General features: G+C 42.9%; 1 protein-coding gene across 13 annotated transcripts in view; it reads left to right on the plus strand.

The window, feature by feature from the left end:
* Window positions 1–255: 255 nt before the first annotated feature.
* The window catches only part of TARBP1 (TAR (HIV-1) RNA binding protein 1), a 77,247-nt gene continuing 56,478 nt past the window's right edge, over window positions 256–21,024 (plus strand). For 6 of the 13 annotated variants that reach the window (XR_014827839.1, XR_002338941.2, XR_014827841.1 and 3 more), the window contains exons 1-7: window positions 256–1,227; window positions 6,381–6,478; window positions 7,902–7,971; window positions 10,948–11,096; window positions 13,129–13,181; window positions 15,636–15,733; window positions 18,868–19,003. Coding sequence is in view for 8 of the 13 variants with exons in the window: in XM_005670967.4 (XP_005671024.2) it covers window positions 297–1,227; window positions 6,381–6,478; window positions 7,902–7,971; window positions 10,948–11,096; window positions 13,129–13,181; window positions 15,636–15,733; window positions 18,868–19,003 (1,535 nt within the window). In the remaining 5 variants the exon portion in view is untranslated. Of the gene's footprint in view, window positions 1,228–6,380; window positions 6,479–7,901; window positions 7,972–9,946; window positions 10,132–10,947; window positions 11,097–13,128; window positions 13,182–15,635; window positions 15,734–18,867; window positions 19,004–21,024 lie in introns of those variants that run through there. The other 7 variants (XR_014827843.1, XM_084996841.1, XM_084996843.1 and 4 more) reach the window with 3 other exon arrangements.

The following is a 21,024-nucleotide window of genomic DNA, read 5'->3' on the forward strand; positions in this document are numbered from 1 at the left end:
ACCGATTTAGGGCCCTCATGTAGGCCAACTTCCAATTAGGAATCGATGTAGTTGATATAGCCACGACGTTAACGCTTACCGAGCCTCTTTGCTTCTGAAAAGAGTAAGGGGCGGGGGCAAGAGGATCAGATTTCAGGCGGCATGGGTGGAACCTGTCAAAGCGCTCCCGGAGGGCCAAGGCTGGGCCTCAAGCTCCCAGCCTGCAGGCGCGCGCCACGGCCAGCCGCGCACGCGCACGCACTCGCGCACGCCGGCGCCTTCCTCCCGGCGCCTGGGGTTGGTGGCGCGCGGGGCAGATGGAGTGGGTGCTGGCGGATGCGTTGCTGTCGCAGAGCCGGGACCCACGGGTTCTGCTTGGGGCGCTGTGCCGCGGGGAGGCGTCCGCGGAGCGCGTGGAGACGCTGCGCTTTCTTCTGCAGCGGCTCGAGGACGAGGAAGCACGCGGCGGCGGCGCGGGCGCGCTCCCGGAGGCGGCGCATGAGGTGGCCGCCGGGTATCTGGTGCCGCTGCTGCGGGGCCTGCCGGGGCGCCTCATGGGCGGCGCGGACACCGGCCCCCCGGCCCGCCAGCGCCGGCGCGTGCTGAGGGCGGCGGGCGCGGCCCTGCGCTCGTGCGCCCGCCTCGCCGGGGGCCCGCAGCTGGCGGCCGCTCTGGCAGAGGAGGCGCTGCGTGACCTGCTCGCCGCGAGACCTGCACCCGGCCTCGAGGGGGCCTGCGAGGCCGCCGTGGAGGTGCTGGCGGCCGTGGGGCCCTGCCTGCGGCCCCTCGAGGACGCGCCGCTGCTGGAGCGGGTGGCGCAGGCCGCCCTGGCCCTGGCGCTGGGCGGGGACGAGGCGGGGCCCTCCGAGGACGCGGTGGCACTGGTGGCCGGGCGACTGTTGCCAGCACTGGGCCAGTGCGGCGGGGCGGCGCTGCGGGCCGTGTGGGGAGGGCTGGTCGCGCCCGGGCCCCCCTTGGGGCCGGGCCTAGTAGGGCCACAGCTCTTGGTGCTGAGCGCCTTGGCCGAGAAGCTGCTGCCCGAGCCCGGCGTGGACTGTGCCCCGGCGGCACGCGAGGCGGGCCCAGACGCCCGGCGCTGCTGGCGGTTTTGGAGGACAGTGCAGGCTGGGCTGGCCTGGGCCGAGGATGCCCTGACGCGCAAGCGGGCGCGCTACCTGCTGCAGCGGGCTGTGGAAGTGTCGGCGGAACAGGGGGCCGATTACGCGTGCGCCCCGGGAGAAGAAACCGGTACTGAGCCACCCCCGTCCCACCCTCTTACCATCCCTACTTGGTTTCCTGGTAGGGAGGTCCCCCGCTTCCGACAGCCAGCTCCTGGGGTCGTCTCCGTGATCAGTAGAGAATTTGGTTATTCTCATGGTCCCCATAGAGCCTGAAAAACCTTGGAAACCTCATCTCCAGGGTGTACTCCGAAGTGACACAAATCGCTACATACAGAACAGTCTGCACGTTCTCACCCTTCTGACCCAGAGCAGGTGGAATACTGTGCATCCGTGGAATAATTTAGGAATGTGACTGAGCCCAGGAGGGACTTTACAGACCAAATTTGCACTATATCGTGGTAGGTCCGTTCTAATAGAAAAGGATTAGCGCCCACTAAGGAAAATTATGTACATATACTGACTGATGAATTGAGTCTTGGGTTAGAATTTGATTGTGGAAACCATCACATTCTTTTGAAATTTCCTTAGTAATTCTCTTAGTAGGATTTATTACTATTTGTTAAGCATATAAGCCTTAAGTCGACCTTTTGAGGGTACTTTTGCAATTGATCTAATAGAATGAGGTTTTAATTAAAAAAAAATGTTTTTTTTGTCTTTTTAGGGCCACACCCGAGACATATGGCAGTTCCCAGGCTAGGGGTCACATCTAAGCTGTAGCCACTGGCCTACGCCACAACCACGGCAATGCCAGAGCCAAGCCACGTCTGCGACCTACATCACAGCTCAAGGTAACACTGGATCCTTAACCCACTGAATGAGACCAGGGATCCAACCTTCAACCTCATGGTTCCTAGTCGAATTTGTTTCTGCTGTGCCACGATGGGAACTCCAGTTTTAATTTTTTTAATTAGATTTTTTTTTTACAGTTGAAAACATCTGACAGTAAATATTTTAACAGTCCACAAGGTGATGGTCATCCGATAAGAGGTGTCACTGGAAAAACATTTAAAATTACCAAAATAAAACATTCAAAGAGTCAGACATTCTGCGGTTTTGAAGATAAGCCGCTACTGCAGTCTATACCACAGCTAATAACGTCAAGGGCTCCCCGACCCACTAAGCGAGGCCAGGGATCGAACCTACATCCTCATGCATGCTAGTTGGATTCATTTCCACTGAGCCACTACAGGAACTCCCAGATATGTTTTTATTTCTGTCACTTCCATCTGACACGTTTTTATAGTTTTCCTCTCCTGAAAAACCCCATCTGTGCATGTTGTCTGCCTTTTCCACCAAATCCTTTAGTATACTAATCATAGTTATGTGTAAGTTCTGTACCTGGACGATCTCTAAGTTGGGTTTTGTTTTCTGTTTTATCTCTTGGCAATGGAACCACCTTTTTTTGGTAGAGAATGAAATATTTGTGCCTTAGAGATAGGCACTCCTCTCTGTTAGGCTGTTGGGTGTTGAGTAACTCTAGTTGAGCTGGTTTTGGATTTTGTTATTGCTACAGTTGTGGATTGTTACTACCTTATGTTTTAGTGTTGAAGCCTAGTTTACCAAAAGGTTCTCCTCAGTGTTCTAGTTTTTCTCAAGCCCATGATGCCGGTTGCACAGATGGAGAGCTTCTTCTATGCCTTTGTCCTTCCTGCAAGGGTAGACTGCTGATGTATGTTACTTGGTGCAAAGCTTAAAATGAGAAAGGAGGGAACTTTTCATTTCTTCTGCACTAGCCTTCTCTTAGGCCCCATATGCCCAGACCTTAGGGTTCAAGCTTTTAGCCATCTCCGTTCCCTCTCCATTGGCAGATAACCTCTGCCTCCTCTTACTGAAGGGTTAAGAGTTTCCTTACCCTCTCCTGTGGTGGCTGCATTCTGCTTGTATCTGTGGTAGGTCTTGGGTGCTAGTTTCCTGCCCTTCCTCCACAGCAGCAGATGTGCTTTGTATGAGTGGCAGACGCAAAAGAGTTTCTTCATGTCAGCGCAGGGTTGAGGGGAGAGAGTTTTTATCCATTCCCAGGGGCAGCCAACTTTGCCTGGTGTCAGGGGCAAGGATGGGGGTGTGGGAGGGTTTTCTCCAGGGGCCAACAGCTTTGGTCTCCTGTCATAGGGACCGTAAAACTGGCAGGCTTTCTTGATTGTCCACCACCTTGAACCCCTGTGGGGCATGGATGGTCTGCCCTTTGCCCAGCATGCCTGGGCCCCCAGGGTCTCCTGCACACAGTCCTTCATGAAACACTTCGGGGAGGGGCAGGAAAAAGGGATGGGTGGGTGGGCATGGTCTCCTTGGAGTTCTCAAGAGTTTCTAATCTAGGCCACAGTTGGCCTTTAAAATTTTTATTTATTTAAACATTTTATTTTGTTTTTTAACTGCTTTTTCTAGTGACCACCTCTTCCTCTTGTGCTTGACCAGAGGTGAAGCAGTTTGTGTGTCCTGTCTGTTCTTGGAAAGGCTTTCTGCCCTTTGGAATTCAGATCATCTGGTCATGCTGCAACCTCTCTGATGCTCCCCCACACCCCCTAGAAGTTAGGATTTTGTAGATTTTTTTCAGCCGATCCTCTTTGTTGGTGTGGCAGTAATGTTTTCTTGCAGCTCTCTTGGAAGCCAAGACCAAGTATGTCTAGACGCCTTTATTTTGCCCTCATGTTTGATGGATGGTTTGATTGGGGAAGAATTCTGACTTGGAGAATATTTCCATTCACAATTTTAAGTGTGTTGATCTGTTTTCATAGAAGCATGAACCCCCATTGTTACTATCCAGAGATCTGAAGCCATTCTGAATCCCGTTTATTTGTGTGTGCTGTCTCTTCTCCAAGGGCGATTGTAGAGGCCGTGTTTGCAGTTTCAGTTTGGGGAGCCTGTTTGCATTGTGCAGTTTTGGGGGTGCCGGGTACTCAGTGGACCAGCTCAGTCTGGACATCGTGTCCTTCTATTCTGGAAATTTTTCTTGAATTACTCTGATTTCCTCCCTTTGCTTTCTGTTCTCCTTGGATATTGGACCTCCTGATCCAGGGTATCTTTTCTCTCTTGTTTTCTATGGTTTTGTCTTTTTTCTCCACTTCCTGAGTGATTTCCTCAACTTTATTTTCAGTCCTTTCTTTGTTTCTTTCTTTTTTTTTTTTTTTTTTTTTTTTTTTTTTTTTGTCTTTTTGTCTTTTCTAGGGCCGCTCCTGCGCATATGGAGGTTCCCAGGCTAGGGGTCAAATCAGAGCTGTAGCCACTGGCCTACCCCACAGCCACAGCAACGTGGCATCCGAGCTGCGTCTGCGGCTTACACCACAGCTCACGGCAACGCCGGGGATCAAACCCGCAACCTCGTGTTTCCTAGTCGGATTTGTTAACCACCGTGCCACTACGGGAACTCCTCGGTCCTTTGTTTGAGTTTCTTATATTTGCTGTCCAATTTTTATTCTCATGAGATCTTTTTTTTCTGGGAATGTCCCCTTTTTAATAGTATCCTGTTCTTATATCAATAACTGCACTATCTTCTTTTATCTCCCTTTGACATATTAGTGGAAGTTTTTTTCTTTTTTAGGTTTTCTCCAGGTTTCTGTGTTAGGTTGTTTGGGTCTTGATCGTTAGTGTAGAGGTTTCCCTAACTGTCTGTTGGTTCTTAGATCCCTGCATATATGTAAGAACATGAAACCAAAAGTCATGTTTAAAGCTCTAAGAGCATAAGTGGTGCTCGTTGACCACGACCTTCTCTGTGGGGGGATCCAGCCAAGGCATTTTGTTGAGTAATCTCTAATGAAAGTATTTTTGGGTCTTTCCTCTTGGGGTGGCCACATTCCATGGAGATGGTCTTCCAGTCATCTGCTGGATAGTGAAGGCTGGTCGGTGTTCTCGGACCTGAGGGGCAAAGATGGTGATGGGGCCAGGTGAAGGGGGCCTCCGTGTCCAGGGTGCAGACATGTCCATTTCCCCTCTTCATGTGGCAGCACCCAGACCTCAGCTGTGTCCAGTACACCTCAGTCTGGGGACCCACTGTTTTACCTTCCCCAGAGAACAAATTCCAGCCTTTTCCCCATTCAGAATGCAGGAGGGAGGATCTGGGAGCTGTTTCTTAAACACATCAAACAAATCCTTTTTAATTTAGCCTTTTTTTTGTTTGTTTTTTGTTTTGCTTTTTAGGGCCACACCCATGGCATATGGAGATTCCCAGGCTAGGGGTCCAATAGCAGCAACAGTTGCCAGCCTATACCGCAGCCACAGCAATGCAGGGTCTGAGCGGCATCTGCAACCTACAACACAGCTCACGGCAACGCCAGATCCTTAACCCACTGAGTGAGGCCAGGGATTGAACCTGCAACCTCATGGTTCCTAGTCGGATTCATTTCTGCTGTGCCGCAGTGGGAACTCTTAGCCTTGATTTTTCACCTCTGCTTATACAAGTCATTTTTGCTGCCGGTTCCTTAGGGTTGGGGGTATTTTGTAGTGTGAATCAGATTTTTCTTTGTTTTCCTTATGCCAACTTAATAACTTTTTTTTTTTTTTTGAGTCTGCTTGGTTTTCAACTGATTTTGATTACAGATTTCATTGCTGTTATCTGCTGTGCTGTTTTCTCCATTCTTGTTTTTTTTTTGCCGTTGAAAAATCTTTTATTGTTACAGTGAGATTATTGGGGAGAGAAAGTTCAGTTCATGTGTTCAAATCTGTCATTCCTACCCGGAATTCCAAAATAGTAACCTTCATTTAAAAAAGAAATCTCCTTTTGAGATTCCTGTTAGGAAAAGAAACTCATGGACTTGGAGAACAGACTTGTGTGATTGCCAAGGGGAAGGGGGAAGGAGTGGGGTGGACTGGGAATCTGGGGTTAATAGATGCAGACTATTGCTTTTGGAATGGATAGGTAATGAGATCTGCTGTATAGCACTGGGAACTATATATAGTCAGCTATGATGGAGCATGATGGAGGATAGTGTGAGAAAAAGAATATATATTTGTACTTTGCTGTACAGTAGAAAATTGACAGAACACTGTAGTAAACCAACTACAATGGAAAAAATAAAAATCATTTTAAAAAAAGAAGCGAGAGAGAGATTCCTGTTAGTCCAAGCCTCTTACCTAGGCCTTGATGCAGAGGCATCCTCTATTGTTCGAGAAAACAGCATTTCATAGTAGTGGCATAATTTTAAGAATTACTGTCATTTAGAAACTTGTGAAATATTCTAATTTGGGAACTAAATCTAGGAACTAATTTTCTTTTTTAAACCATTTCAGGCCCAAGTCTATTTTGGTGGTCTGAGAAGAAAAAAGATGAGCTTCTAAAGTTTTGGGAAAACTATATTTTAATTATGGAAACTCTTGAAGGAAATCAGGTAAGTGTTTTCATCTTTTAACAAATTCTAAGTAGATCTAGTTGTTTTTCTTTTTTTCCAAATGCTCTGTAAAAGAAATAAAAAGGGCAACCTAGATGTAACATAATGGAATACAAGTGTACTACTTTCAGCTGACTTAAATTATCATTCAAAGAATTTAGTCTTATTTGATCTTCCCTTGACATTTACTTCTAAAGTATTTGTTAGTTTTTAGTTTCTCCATGTTATGAATACTCTCCAAAGAAATACGCATTTGGGAAAATGTTACTTAAAGTCTGAGGTAAATTGTTATTAAGTAAACAATAGCCTTTGGATTTCATAGGTTTTCTTTCTTTCTTTCCTTCCTCCTTCTCTCCCTCTCTTCCTTTCTTTTCTTGCATCTTTGCCTACCTGGTCCTGGGAATGGAAACTGGAAAAATTGTCTTCAGTGGACTTGGAATTAGCTTTTGTAGGATCATGAAATTTTTAAGTTGAGAGGACTCAAGATTTTAAGATTACCTAGTCTCGTGCAGTGGTTCTCAAACTTTAACATGCATCAGAATTACCCAGATGGCTTGTTAAAGTACCAGTTGCTGGGTCTGGTCCTCAGAATTTCTGATTTAGTAGGTCTGGGTGGTGCCTGAGAATTCGACCATTTCACCTGCTCCCAGGAGATGCCTATGCCTCGTTTCTGGGGACCAGCCTTGGAGAATCCCTGGTGCAGGGTTCCCAGTGTGTAAGCAGCAGGCCACCTCGGGGCCAACGATCATGGAGTCACTGTGCAGTGTAGGTCCAGATGCGCACCGAGCCCTGTTTGGGAACTGAAATAAAGAATGACTCCTTGGTGCTCAATGTATATCGATGTGAGGATGAGGAAGAAAGAAAAAGTGTTTCTCAACTCATAAACTTACATGGTTTTCCTTAATCAGTAGATTAATACCCTCACTATTTAGAAACTGACTTGCCTTTAGTTTGAAGGATACATAAGTTGGACTCTGGTATCTGCAGCAGAGTCTAAGGAGAATGAAGAGCACTGAGCCCTGAACTGGCTCTGCTTCTCAATGTGTGGCCTCGAACAACTCGAGTTACTGGAGAAGGTATCTCAGTATTTTTTCCTCTTTGTAAATATTGTATTATCCTCCCTACCTATTTCCCAGGATGGTTGAGGACTGTGTGACATAATTTATGATACTCACTCTAGAAAGATAGCATTACCATAACTGTCTTCTAGGTTATATTTATTATTTGCCACATTCAGTCTTACCTGAATTTACATGATTTAAGAGCTGAAGAAATCAGGCACCTTTTGCATATTTTTTACAGGGGGATGATGGCAGGGTTTGGGGGGGTGACAGAAGAGCTCCTTTATATAAATAGGTGAAAGTTCTTTTGCGTCGTTAAAGGTGAATTTTCATTTCCTGTGGCTTTTTGCTTTTGTTTTCAGATACATGTTATAAAGCCAGTTTTACCAAAGCTAAACAATCTGTTCGAATATGCAGTGTCAGAGGAAAATGGTAATAGTTACTTTTATTTTGATTTTTTTATAACGTTTGTGGTTTTCCCCTTGATTGTGTCACTAACTCTCATTTATTATAGAGAATGTCATGCGCATACATGCCACCCAGAGACAGCTGCTGACATTCTAGATACATACCTTGTGGATTGATTGTCCATAGTGTTTTTTTCTCACTCAGCAGTATATCCAGTTGCATTTACCGCTGTCCTTAAAGACTCTTTGAAAATTTAATTTAATTTAATTTTTTTTTTTTTTAATTTTTTTTTTTTTTTTTTTTTTTTTTGTCTTTTGTCTTTTGTTGTTGTTGTTATTGCTATTTCTTGGGCCGCTCCCGCGGCATATGGAGGTTCCCAGGCTAGGGGTCGAATCAGAGCTGTAGCCACCGGCCTACGCCAGAGCCACAGCAACGCGGGATCCGAGTCGCGTCTGGAACCTACACCACAGCTCACGGCAACGCCGGATCGTTAACCCACTGAGCAAGGGCAGGGACCGAACCCGCAGCCTCAAGGTTCCTAGTCGGATTCGTTAACCACTGCGCCACGACGGGAACTCCTGAAAATTTAATTTTAAATAGATGCAGAGTTTCCTATAGTTTAGACGTATGGTAATTTTATAAACTTCTGATGATGGAAAACGTGAGGTAGTTAACAGAAGGAGAACAGTTTCTGTGGGGAGCTCCATCGCCCAGCTTCAGCAATGATCAGCTCAGGGCTGGCCTCCACTTTATATTATGTGTGACCTCACACACCCCCGCCCTCTCCCACCAAGTGAACTTGAAGCATGTTTCTAGACAGCATATAATTTCATATGTAATTATTTCATTATATACCCTTAAGGACTCTTTGATAATGTTTTAATGATGGTGTCTCATTCATTTTTAATAAAGGCTCTTTGGGATTATATATTTTAACTGCTTTCTATTCTTTTTTTGTCTTTTTTTTTTTTTTGCTATTTCTTGGGCCACTCCCACGGCATATGGAGGTTCCCAGGCTAGGGGTCTAATCGGAGCTGTAGCCACTGGCCTACGCCAGAGTCACAGCAACGCGGGATCCGAGCCGCATCTGCAACCTACACCACAGCTCACGCAACGCAGGATCGTTAACCCACTGAGCAAGGGCAGGGATCGAACCCGCAACGTCATGGTTCCTAGTCGGATTCGTTAACCACTGCGCCACGACGGGAACTCCTGCTTTCTATTCTTATTCTCTTAATATATTTTATTGTCAGAGTTACTGTCTTGGGCTTTCAGTTATTGTTCTGTAGATTGTTCTTCTTAGGAAGAGAAAATACCAAGATATTATTTTGAATATGTTTTTGGGGTTTTTTTGGCTGCATGTGTGGCAAATGGAAGTTCTCAGGCTAGGGGTCAAATTGGAGCTGCAGCAAAGGCCGCACACAAGCCACAGCCACAACATAGGATCCGAGCTGCACCTGTGGCCTATGCCACATCTTGTGGCAGCGCCGGATCCTTAATGCACTGAGTGAGGCCAGGGATCAAACCAGCATCCTCACAGAGACAGCGTTGGGTCCTTAACCTGCTGAGCCACAACAGGAACTCCTTGAATATGTTTTTTAAGTCCTTTACGAGCACTGTATTGTGAGAGCCTTTTAAGAGAAAAAAAAAAAAATGAAGCTGGAGCTTCCTAAATGCAGCTTCCTAAATGCAGCTCACAGTGTTTTTTATTCATGTGAATGATAAAATGCTGCATTATTGTGTTTACACATGAGAATTAACCTAGGAAAATGGGTTTTAGTGCCTTCTTTAGATAATTACAACTTTAATAGTTTGACCCTTTAAGAATTGAGCTTTATTCAGCTGATGGGTATGGTTGTTTTCTGATACCCTGAGATTTTTCACAGACCATAAGAATCTATAGTCCCACCTGGGGCTAGAATTTAATCGAATCCTGTCGTGACTTCACTTATGCATTTCCTATGAAAATCATTCTCTCATTACCACATTTTGCCCACAGCTCTTGGCAAACCACACCAAATAGCAGCGACAGATTTTGAAAAATTACCATTGCCAAGGAATCGAACAAGCATCTTGGTGTAAATTACAAAAAAAAAAAAAAGTATTTATAGGATGACATGAGTTAAAAATGCTGAATTTTTTCTAATAGAATTAAAGGATATTTCAAAAGAGTTAATCTCTAAGGTATATGTTTATTTTTTTGCTTCTCATTCATATATATATATATATTTACTTAATAGAAGTTTACTTATTGTCCAATACATGCTAAGCTCTGGTATAAAGTGGTGAGACAGGTGTACTCATTTGATTTTTGCCTGTTTTCCATGAAAAGATAGTTTTGATTATAAGTTCTATACAAGCGACAAACTAGTGGTTGAAGAGCAGTATCTGGCAGGTGAGGCCATACCTTGGAGAGGGCAGTCTGAAGGCCAGCCTCAGGAAGGACATGGGAGTTGAGGAGATGCTCTGGGTGCAAAAGCCTTGGGATGTGAACCAGCTCAGTGGGGTAGTGACCTGGGCCAGGGGAGGGAGTGGGAGGCGGGGAAAGGAGGGAGTAGTGGTCAAGGCGCCGTTCATGCCCTGTCTGCATTTTATTCTGAGTGTTGAGAAGCCACTCAAGGGTTTTAAGCAGAGGAGGGACAGTTTCAGATTTCTGTATGAAACATGGATTGAAGTAAGGTGAGAGAAGAAATCACTCCAAATCTGAACTTCTAACCTGCCTGCATGGGGTAATATTTAGTTTTTGTACACAGTAGCCACTATAACATTTGCTTGTAGTCTTTTTCGATGAAACTATCTGAAAATGGAATACTGAATACTGAAGTCATTTTTATTATTCAGTGAACACCCTTGGATGTGATTAAAAACAAACTCACTTTTGTAGTGTTACATACAATAAAGGGAATGTGTTTGTTTATGTATTTATTTATGAATATATAGTTTATGTGCAACAATGTAACGTGAGAATAAAGCGTCAGCATTGGATATTTATTCCCACAGGATGTTGGCTCTTTCACCCATCTTGGCATCTGTGTATTTATAAAAGAATGTTTGAAAGTGAAAATAAAATCCTGACCAAAGAAGGTGTTACTCACTTTTTGGAGCTGTATGAAACCAGGGTTCTTCCGTTTTCACCAGAATTTTCTGAGGTAAGGACAACCTTTCCTTTCCTTTGTTACCTTTGTCAAAAGATGGGAGGCGAAGGCATTTGTTGTATTCTGTGTGGTCTTCAAAGGTGTATACTGGGGGAATTCCCTGGTGGCTCAATGGGTTAAGGATCCAGCATTGTCATTGCAGTGGCTTGGGTCACTGTGGTGGTGCGGGTTGCGGGTTCAATCCCTGGCAGGGGAAACCTCCACATGCTGCAGGCACAGCCAAAAAAATAAAAAAAATAAAAAAAAATGGCAGTAAGACATAACCTGTTGTAATTCTCTTGTGGTGCAGGAGGTTAAGGATCCAGTATTGTCACCGTATCACTTCAGTGGCTCAGGTCACTGATGTGGCGTGGGTTCAATCCCTGGCCTAGAACTTCACATGTCGCAGGGCCAGCCAACAAACAAACAAACAATATATATGTATGTGAGTGTGTGTATATGTGTGTATATATATACATATATATATACACATGCACAGGCTCAAAAATCTCAAGTAGGGAGTTCCCATTGTGGCTCAGCAGAAGTAAATCTGACTAGTATCCATGAGGATGCAAGTTCTATCCCTGGCCTTGCTCAGTGGGTTAAGGATCCAGGATTGCCGTGAGCTGTGGTGTAGGTCGCAGATGCAACTCGGACCCTGTGTTGCTGTGGCTGTGGCTGTGGCCAGCAGCTACAGCTCTTGATTCGACTCCAAGCATGGGAACCTCCATGTGCCACAGCTACAGCTCTAAAAAGACAAAAAATAAACAATAAAAATAAAATCTCAAGTAACATTTTAGAGATATGCATGCAGCACATCCTGTTTCTTTGAACTTAGCTACTGTACTTGGGAAAGGCTTACTGTAATGTAGTGTGTTGACAAGCTGCTTGCATCATTACCATTATGAAAAAGTAGTTCTTTGGTATCAGTATTTTGAACAAAAGTCAGCAGCATGAAAACTGGTGTAGAAACTTCTTAGTAATACTCTTTGCACAATTCTCAGTCACTGTATTACCGCTATTGAGTGATGCTATTCCCTCAACCTGAGTCAGTGAGTTAGTCTCTCCTGTACTGAGTAGAGGTTACCTTTGAGTTCTGTTATTAGTGTTTATACTTCCATTTGTTGGAAATCACACAAAGCAAAGAGACTGTGAGAATGACAGTTTTATTACTTTTTATGATTTTTATTTTATCCGTTATAGTTGATTTACAGTGATCTATCAATTTCTACTATACATCAAAGTGACCCAGTCACACATGTATATATATTCTTTTTATCACACTATCCTCCATCCTGTTCCATCACAAGTGAGTAGATATAGTTCCCTATGCTATACAGCAGGATCTCATTGCTTATCTATTCCCAAAGCAATAGTTTGCATCTCTTAACCCCAAACCCCCAGTCTGTCCCACTCCCTCCCCCTCGGCAACCACAAGTCTGTTCTCCAAGAGAATGACAGTTTTAAGTTTCATGTTATGATGCCCTGTGAGTCACGTGATCTCTGACTGGGTATAGTAATTTACTTCTCATTTAGAGGAAGCCTAAGTATACTTTCCTAATTGTCCAGCTACATTTAATATGCATCATTTTTCTACATTCTCCTAGCTGTGTACTTCCTATAAGCTTGCTTTTGTCTAGTAATATTTTTGAGGATGTATTTTCACCCCTTTATCTTCCAGGCATAAGGGCTTAAATTTTCTCTTTAGTATCTTTCTGTTTTTCCTTTGTTAACTGCCTTTCTTTTCCACCATGTGTTCCTTCTTTGGGTTCCTTTCTTCCTTATGAACACAACATATACCCTCTTCTTGGTATTCCATGTTTTTATCAGGTGGGAAAATTCAATATTTGTTTTTCTGTTCTGGTGGAATTAACATATGTATCCTCCAAGACTTGTCATAAATTAACCTTCAGCATAAGAGATCAGCTCTGCTTGTCACAGCTCATCTGTAGCTCTGTGTATAGGATCTGCATTTAGGGCAAGCTGACTTTACAAAATTACAGGTACAACCTAACATCAAATATTTTTTTCCTTTTTTTTTTTTTAGTTTATTATTGGACCATTAATGGATGCACTTTCAGAGAGCTCTCTGTATAGCAGGTAAATCAACATTGTTATTTAGCAGCAATGCAGTAATATGTATTTGATATATAAGTTAACATGGTTATGACATAGGACCAGATTGTTTGATGCATTTGGTACATATATATGTTGCCTTATAGACATTCAGCTTTTTCTATGTTGTCCCTTCTATGTTTGTTATTCTTGCCGTTTGTGTGTGTGTGTGTGTGTCTTTTTGCCTTTTCTAGGGCCGCTCCCGCGGCATATGGAGGTATCCAGGCTAGGGGTCTAATTGGAGCTATAGCCACGGGCCTACACCAGAGCCACAGCAATGCAGGATCCAAGCCACATGTGTGACCTACACCACAGCTCATGGCAACGCTGGATCCTTAACCCACTGAGCAAGGCCAGGGATCGAACCTGCAACCTTATGGTTCCTAGTGGGATTCCTTAGCCACTGAGCCACGATGGGAACTCCTCTTGCCTTTTTTAAAAAAAAAAAATTTTTTTTTTGTCTTTTTAGGGCCGCACCCATGGTATATGGAGGTTCCCAGGCTAGGGGTCGAATTGGAGCTGTTGCTGCTAGCCACAGCCACAGCCACAGCAACGCCAGATCCGAGCCACATCTGCGACCTACACCACAGCTCACGGCAACGCTGGATCCTTAACCCGCTGAGCGAGGCCAGGGATTGAACCTGCAACTTCATGGTTCCTAGTCGGATTCGTTTCTGCTGCACCACGACAGGAACTCCTCTTCTTGCCTTTTAGGAGTTGTATGAAGTACTCCTTTTTTCTTTTCTTTCTTACTTTGAACCCTTCCATTCTTGGGCTTTTGGAAAGGATACTTTTCACAGCTTACTTTCTTTCCCTTATTCCTGATTTCTACCCTTTTGGAAATTGTACTGGCTTTGGATAATAGTTTATACTTTTTTCCCCCTTTTTCTTCTTTTAGTTTTGACTTGCGGAAAAATTGTGAGAATAATACAAATAATTTTTATTTATCTTTTAACCACAGTCTCTAAATGATAAGTTTTCTTTTACTGTGTTTGTTTAATTGACATCTGTGTGTAGGGGTTCTTACATTTGTTTCTTGGCTCTGTCTGTTGATCAACTTACCTATGTTTCAGTATCTGCCTATCTGTCCATCTATCCATGTTAAAAAACATCAGTTCACACCAATACATCTGTTTCTGGTTGGTGACCTCAGGGCCTATTCTAGCTTTGCACTGTCCATATCTGACAGTGGTGGCCATTCTCAATGACGTATTACTTATCTGCCACCTCTACCCTTTGTTGAGGTTGATAGTCAGAAGAATTTGTCAGTATTCTGCCTTATCCTCATTTTTTTGAGCATTACCTGTACTCTTGAATTATATCTTCAAAAATTTCACTTGCTTTTGAAATTAGATTGTCTTTGTAATTGTGACAGCTAAATTTATACTTAACAAGTCTTTGGTATATCTCTAAAAGAAAACCCCTCACCACCAACTTCTTTAAATTTTTTAAATTAGTCTGTGCTAAGTTATACTAATGTTTAGTCCTATTTAATAAATATCAAAAGAGCATAGCAATGCTTGATTTGCCAGTTATTTTTAGTTTTCAAATAACTCATTACTATTGAATAGTTTTCTGAAGCAATTAGACAGCTAGAGAGCAGTAAAACCAACTTGATGCTTTCTGAGAGTTGACAAACACATTTATTATGAATGCCTTCTGTTTCCTAGCTCTGCAATGTATTCAATTAACAGATAATGTTCTTTGCAGAAGCACATAGCAAAAAAAACCCCACGTGACTTTAGTAGATGTTCACAATTCAATGCTCTTGCAAAAGTGATTTATTACTAATATTTGTCTTTCTATTAATGTTATTTCTTTTATTTACTACGTAAAGATTTAAAATCATTGGGCTATGTGTTGGAAACAGTAAAATATATTTTTGAATTATCATTTAGACTTTTACTTAACTAATTTTTTATGGCTGCACCCATGGCATATGGATGTTCTCAGGCCAGGGTTTGAATCTGAGCTGCAGCTGCGACCTATGCTGCAGCTGCTGCAACACTAAATCCTTTAACCCACTCCTTTGGGCGGAAGATGGAACCTGCACCTCCACAGTAACCCAGGCCATTGTAGTGGGACCGGAACCCTTCAACTCATTGCGCCACAGTGGGAACTCCTAGACTTTGTTTTTTTAAATGATACTGTTTGGCAAGATTCATGTATACATGTCAGAGAAAGTGTCGTAAAAAGGGAGTCCATGCCTGCTTAGGATAGCGTGTTACTAACTCATGTCTGTCTTCCTAGAAGATCTGAATGTTTTTATTTATAATCAGAAGGATACTCAAGATTTTACTGAAAAATAACGTGCAGGTTCAGAAGGAGATAGTTTTATTGTTTTATTATTGAAAGACATTTGGGCCATATTCCATTTCGTTTCAGTGTATTATTTGTAAATAGATTTTAAATATTTGGTTTTTTCCTCTTTGTCTATAGGTCCCCAGGCCAGCTGATAGGAAGTGGCTCTCCATTGGGATTGAAATTACAGAAGTTTTTAGTCACTTACATTTCCCTTCTTCCAGAAGAAATAAAGAGTACGTGTCAGTAAAGAGCTTCAACTTATTAGCTTCAAATTTTAGAACATTTTTTGTGTGTTGGTTTTAAGCACCATGCTATGACTCTTATAATCAGTGTTATCAAAATAGTTCCCTTTTCCAGGATATGCATATTTTGCCAGAATTATACTGGTGTCCATTGAAATTGAGTACACACTTTTACTTGTGTATATAACTAACATAGGACCAGTAACAGCGTGAGTAGCATGAAAGTGATTTTGGAATGTGGGCTGCAGTTCTGCCATTCTTTCTAGTTGTCTCTATTCAGTTTCAAAAATTAGCAAAATAAATCGAAGGAAAAAAGAACCTGGGCTTAGGAAAAAGTTACAAACAGAATGTCCATTTTAGCAAAGTTGTCTCTTTATAGATATTGACTTAGATCAAAAAGGAAAAAAAAAAAAAAACTTAGTTTGTATAATACCTTGTGTCCTAGAAATGTCCCACTTCTTCAGATTAGAGGTGTATTTTTCTTTCTGATGAGAGATGTTGGTGAGCAAAGCACAAAACCAGTGTTATTTTGCTTGCTGAGCAGCAGGACTTACTCTGCTTTCTAAGTAAGTCTTTTTCTCATTCTGAGCTTTGAGACTTAGAAAGTGACCCTGGCTATGAAATATATATTTTTCTCTTTTGTATTTAACCTGCAAATAAGGTGAACAATACCAATGGTAACATCTGTGCAGAAGTCAGCAGCAAAAGGGAAAAGATGGTCGTCTGTACATCACAACTTTAGATTTCTAGATTTAATTTTTTTTTGCTTTTTTTAGAGCCACACCAGCGGCATGTGGAGGTTCCCAGGCTAGGGGTCGAATTGGAGCTACAGCTGCTGGCCTATGCCAGAGCCTCAGCAACTCCAGATCCGAGATGCGTCTGCGACCTACACCATAGCTCACGGCAACGCTGGATCCTTAACCCACTGAGCAAGGCCAGGGATCGAACCCGCAACCTCATGGTTCCTAGTCAGATTCGTTTCCGCTGCGCCACAACGGGAACTCCTCTGGATTTAATTTTTAACAATTAAAGTGGAAAAGATAACTCAGAGCCATTCTTCAGTGTGCTAGAATTTGGAGGTTTAGTCTTGAGGTTAATTTGCCAACCGCATTGGCACATCTGCATCCATCGGGCAGTGTGAGTGAGGTGTAATCAGCACCCCCTAGAATTTGAGTGTCTGGTGTTTGTGGCAGTGCCAGGCATTGACATTCACCCTTGTCAACGTGGTGAATGAATGTGAAGTGCAAGCTTGGCCATTGCCATCCTTCTCGTGAGGAAGGGGTTGGGCAAAAGATGGAAACTTAATTAGTCCAAGGTCGGTGGGGGAGGACAAGTAGCATGTTTACTTACAGTTTTTACTTTGTAGTTTTTTCTGTCAGCAATTTCCAGTGAATATTTTAAGCGTATCTAATTTCGGGTTAGCACTTTGGGAGAAATAAAATACACATAATATCCTTTCAGGAGCATCCAGTGATTTCTTAAAAGTCATTCTACAGTGATGATCTAGGGAAACATTCTCATAAACTACATGACTTGAAGATCCTTAAGACATCACACGTTAAGAGAAAGCAGAATAGAGCACCGTGTCTTTATATCTCAAAATAGTTAAATTAATTATAGTAATTAGATTCAGGGTAGGTTAAGAAATAGCCTGTGAGAAAGATCTAATTATTGTTTGCAGATTCCAGGGGCAGTTACCATTGGTAATTCTTATCCTTGCTTTAACATCTCCAACAATGAAAAATGTATCTTTCGCCTTAACTTTCAAAAACAAATATAGCTGCATGGTTATCAGAATCTCTACAGTATAGTAGAATACTGTACTAAAAAGAATGAAATTGAAATAACATTGATTTTTTTCCACCAGCTTCATTGAGGTATAATTCCCACATCGTGAGATTCACCCCTTTGAATTGTTCAGTTCAATGGTTTTTACTATATTCACAAAGTTGTATAACCATCACTACTAATTGCAGAATATTTTCATCATACCCAGAAGAAACTCCATGCCCATAAGTACTCATGTCTCATTTTCCCTTTCCCTTAGCTCCTGTCAGCCACTAATTTACTTTCTGTCTTTATAGATTTGCTTATTCTAAACATTTTAAAGAAAAGGAATCATGGAATATGTGGCCTTTTATGTCTGGCTTCTTTCACTTAGCATAATGTTTTTTAAGATTCACCTTTGTTTTAACATGTATCACTATTTGGTTCCTTTCTATGGCTGGGTGTATATTCCACTGTATAGATACTATACAGATTCACATTCCGTTTATCCACTCATCAGTTGGAAGATGTTTGGGTTGTTTCCACTTTTATCTTTTGTGTTTTTTAGGGCCTCACTCAAGGCATATGGAGGTTCCCAGGCTAGCAGTCGAATCAGAGCTACAGCTGCCAGCCTACATCACAGCCACAGCAGTGCGGATCCAAGCAGCATCTGTGACCCATACCACAGCTCACGGCAATGCCCAATCCTTAACCCACTGAGCAAGGCCAGGGATTGAACCCACATCTTCATGGATAATAGTCCGGCTCGTTAACAACTGAGCCATGAGGGGAAACTCCAGGTTGTTTCCACTTTTAACTATTATGAATAACTTCTCATATAGAAACTTTTATGGGAACATAATTTTTCACTTCTCTCTCTCTCTCTCTCTCGCTTTTTCTCTTTTTTTGTTTGGATGATCCTGGGCCAGGGATTGAACGGGAGCTGCAGCTATGACCTGTGCCTCAGCTGCAGCAGCACTGGATCCTTAACCTATTGTTCCACAGCAGGAACTCCCAGCTGTCACTTCTCATTTTTATTCCTAGGAGTAAAACTCTGTGTTTGACTTTCAGAGAAGCTACCAGACTATTTTCCACACTGGCCGCACCACTTTGCATCCTCATCAGGATCAGGAGCATATGGGTTCGGTGTCATATGCTTGTCAACACATCCTTGTCACATCCTTGTCAACACTTGTTATTGTCTGTCTGTCCTTCTGATTATAGCCATCCTAGTGGGTGTGGAGGTATAGGTCATTATGGTCTTTGATTTGCATTTCCCTATTTCATGTCTGATGATGTCGAGCATCTTTTCATGTGCTTATTGACAAGCATGATATCTTAAGCCTCTTTTCTTTCAGGTAGTTTCCTGTTAAAATTTATTCAGAAGATGACAAGTAGACATTGGTGTGCTATTCCCATTTTGTTTCTCTCTAAGGCTCTGGCCAGTGTTCCGAGATGTAAAGCTCTGGGTGTAGAAGGCCTTCTTGCCCTCAGGTAATTTACTCTGTGTATGTTCATGTATGGTTATTTGTAGTAACTTTCCATTAGTAAATTTGTCTTCCCTTCTGTTCTAATCCATAGTGAGTGGTTTAGTCAGCATTGGCATTGGGATTTTTTTCACTCTTCATTTTATATAAAAAAGGGTAAATTTTAAAAATCTATTATTCATAGTTCCCTGGTTATTATTCATAACCCTGGTGGCCTAGTGGTTAAGGATGGGGTGTTGTCACAGCTATGGCTTGGGTTTGATCCCTGGCCTGGGAATTTCCACATGCCATGGCTACAGCCAAAAAAATAAAAATTAAAAAAAAAAGAAATAAATCTATTATTCATATGATTGAATTTATTTTGTCTTATGAATTAAAATATATGCCATAATACATACTAGTGGATTTTTGCCCACTTTAAAATAAGGCCAGTAAGTTGTTGTTATTACATTGATATGTAGGAAACAAGAGATCAAACATGAAATATAAATATTAATTTAAAAGAATTGGAGTTCCTGTCGTGGCGCAGTGGTTAACGAATCTAACTAAGAACCATGAGGTTGCAGGTTCGATCCCTGGCCTTGCTCAGTGGGTTGACGATCCGGCGTTGCCGTGAGCTGAGGTGTAGGTTGCAGATGCGCCTTGGATCCTGTGTTGCTGTGGCTCTGGCATAGGCTGGCAGCTACAGCTCTGATTAGACCCCTAGCCTGGGAACCTCCATATGCCGCGGGAGCGGCCCAAGAAAAGGCAAAAAGACTAAATAAATAAATAAATAAAAGTATTTCAAAAAATGTAAATTTCTTACTTTGAAAACATCTTTATTTATAGTTTTGTTATTTTTATTTATTTATTTATTTATTTTTGTCTTTTTGCCTTTTCTAGGGCCGCTCCTTAGGCATATGGAGTTCCCAGGCTAGGGGTCTAATCGGAGCTGTAACCACCGGCCTACACCAGAGCCACAGCAACGCTGGATCCGAGCTGTGTCTGCGACCTACACCACAGCTCATGGCAACGCCGGATTGTTAACCCACTGAGCGAGGCCAGGGATCGAACCCGCAACGTCAGGGTTCCTAGTTGGATTCGTTAACCACTGCGCCACAAAGGGAACTCCAGTTTTGTTATTTTTAAAAGAAGATCTATTTCATATTAAAATTGAGCTCTAGCCCAAGAAATAGCAACAACAACAACAACAAAAAGACAAAAGACAAAAAAAAAATAAATAAATAAATAAAAAATAAAAAAGGAGTTCCCGTCGTGGCGCAGTGGTTAACGAATCCGACTAGGAACCATGAGGTTGCAGGTTCGGTCCCTGCCCTTGCTCAGTGGGTTAACGATCCGGCGTTGCCGTGAGCTGTGGTGTAGGTCGCAGACACGGCTCGGATCCCGCGTTGCTGTGGCTCTGGCGTAGGCCGGTGGCTACAGCTCCGATTCAACCCCTAGACTGGGAACCTCCATATGCCGTGGGAGCGGCCCAAGAAATAGCAACAACAACAACAACAAAAAGACAAAAGACAAAAAAAAAAATAAAATAAAATTGAGTTCTAGGGAGTCCCTTTGTTGTTTATCGGATTAAGGATCAAGCTTTGTCACCTCGCTGCTGTGCTGTGGGTTTGCCCCTGGCCTGGGAACTTCCACATGCCTCAGGTGTGGTCAAAAAAATAAATAACTAAAAATAAGGAGTTCCTGTCATGACTCAGTGGAAACGAATCTGACTAGCATCCATGAGGACACAGATCCCTGGCCTCACTCAGTGGGTTAAGATCTGGCATTGCCATGAGCTTGGTGTAGGTCGCAGATATGGCTCAGATCTGGCATAGCTGTGGCTGCGGTACAGGCTAGCAGCCACAGCTCCGATTCAGCCCTGGGAACCCCCAGATGCCACACATGTGGCCTTAAAAAGACAACAAAATAAGGATAAAATTGAGCTCTACCAGATGGACTTCCCATGTGGCTCACAAAATTGAGTGTTACCAGAGATTTAAGAGCTTTGCAATTCTACTGGCAGTGACTTTTCTGCATTAGAAAGTG

Source organism: Sus scrofa, chromosome 14, assembly GCF_054392235.1.
Source record: "Sus scrofa isolate SSC_HxYL_T2T_F1_AM1 chromosome 14, Sscrofa_HxYL_maternal_Yorkshire_Landrace_v2.0, whole genome shotgun sequence".
Taxonomy (NCBI): domain Eukaryota; kingdom Metazoa; phylum Chordata; class Mammalia; order Artiodactyla; family Suidae; genus Sus; species Sus scrofa.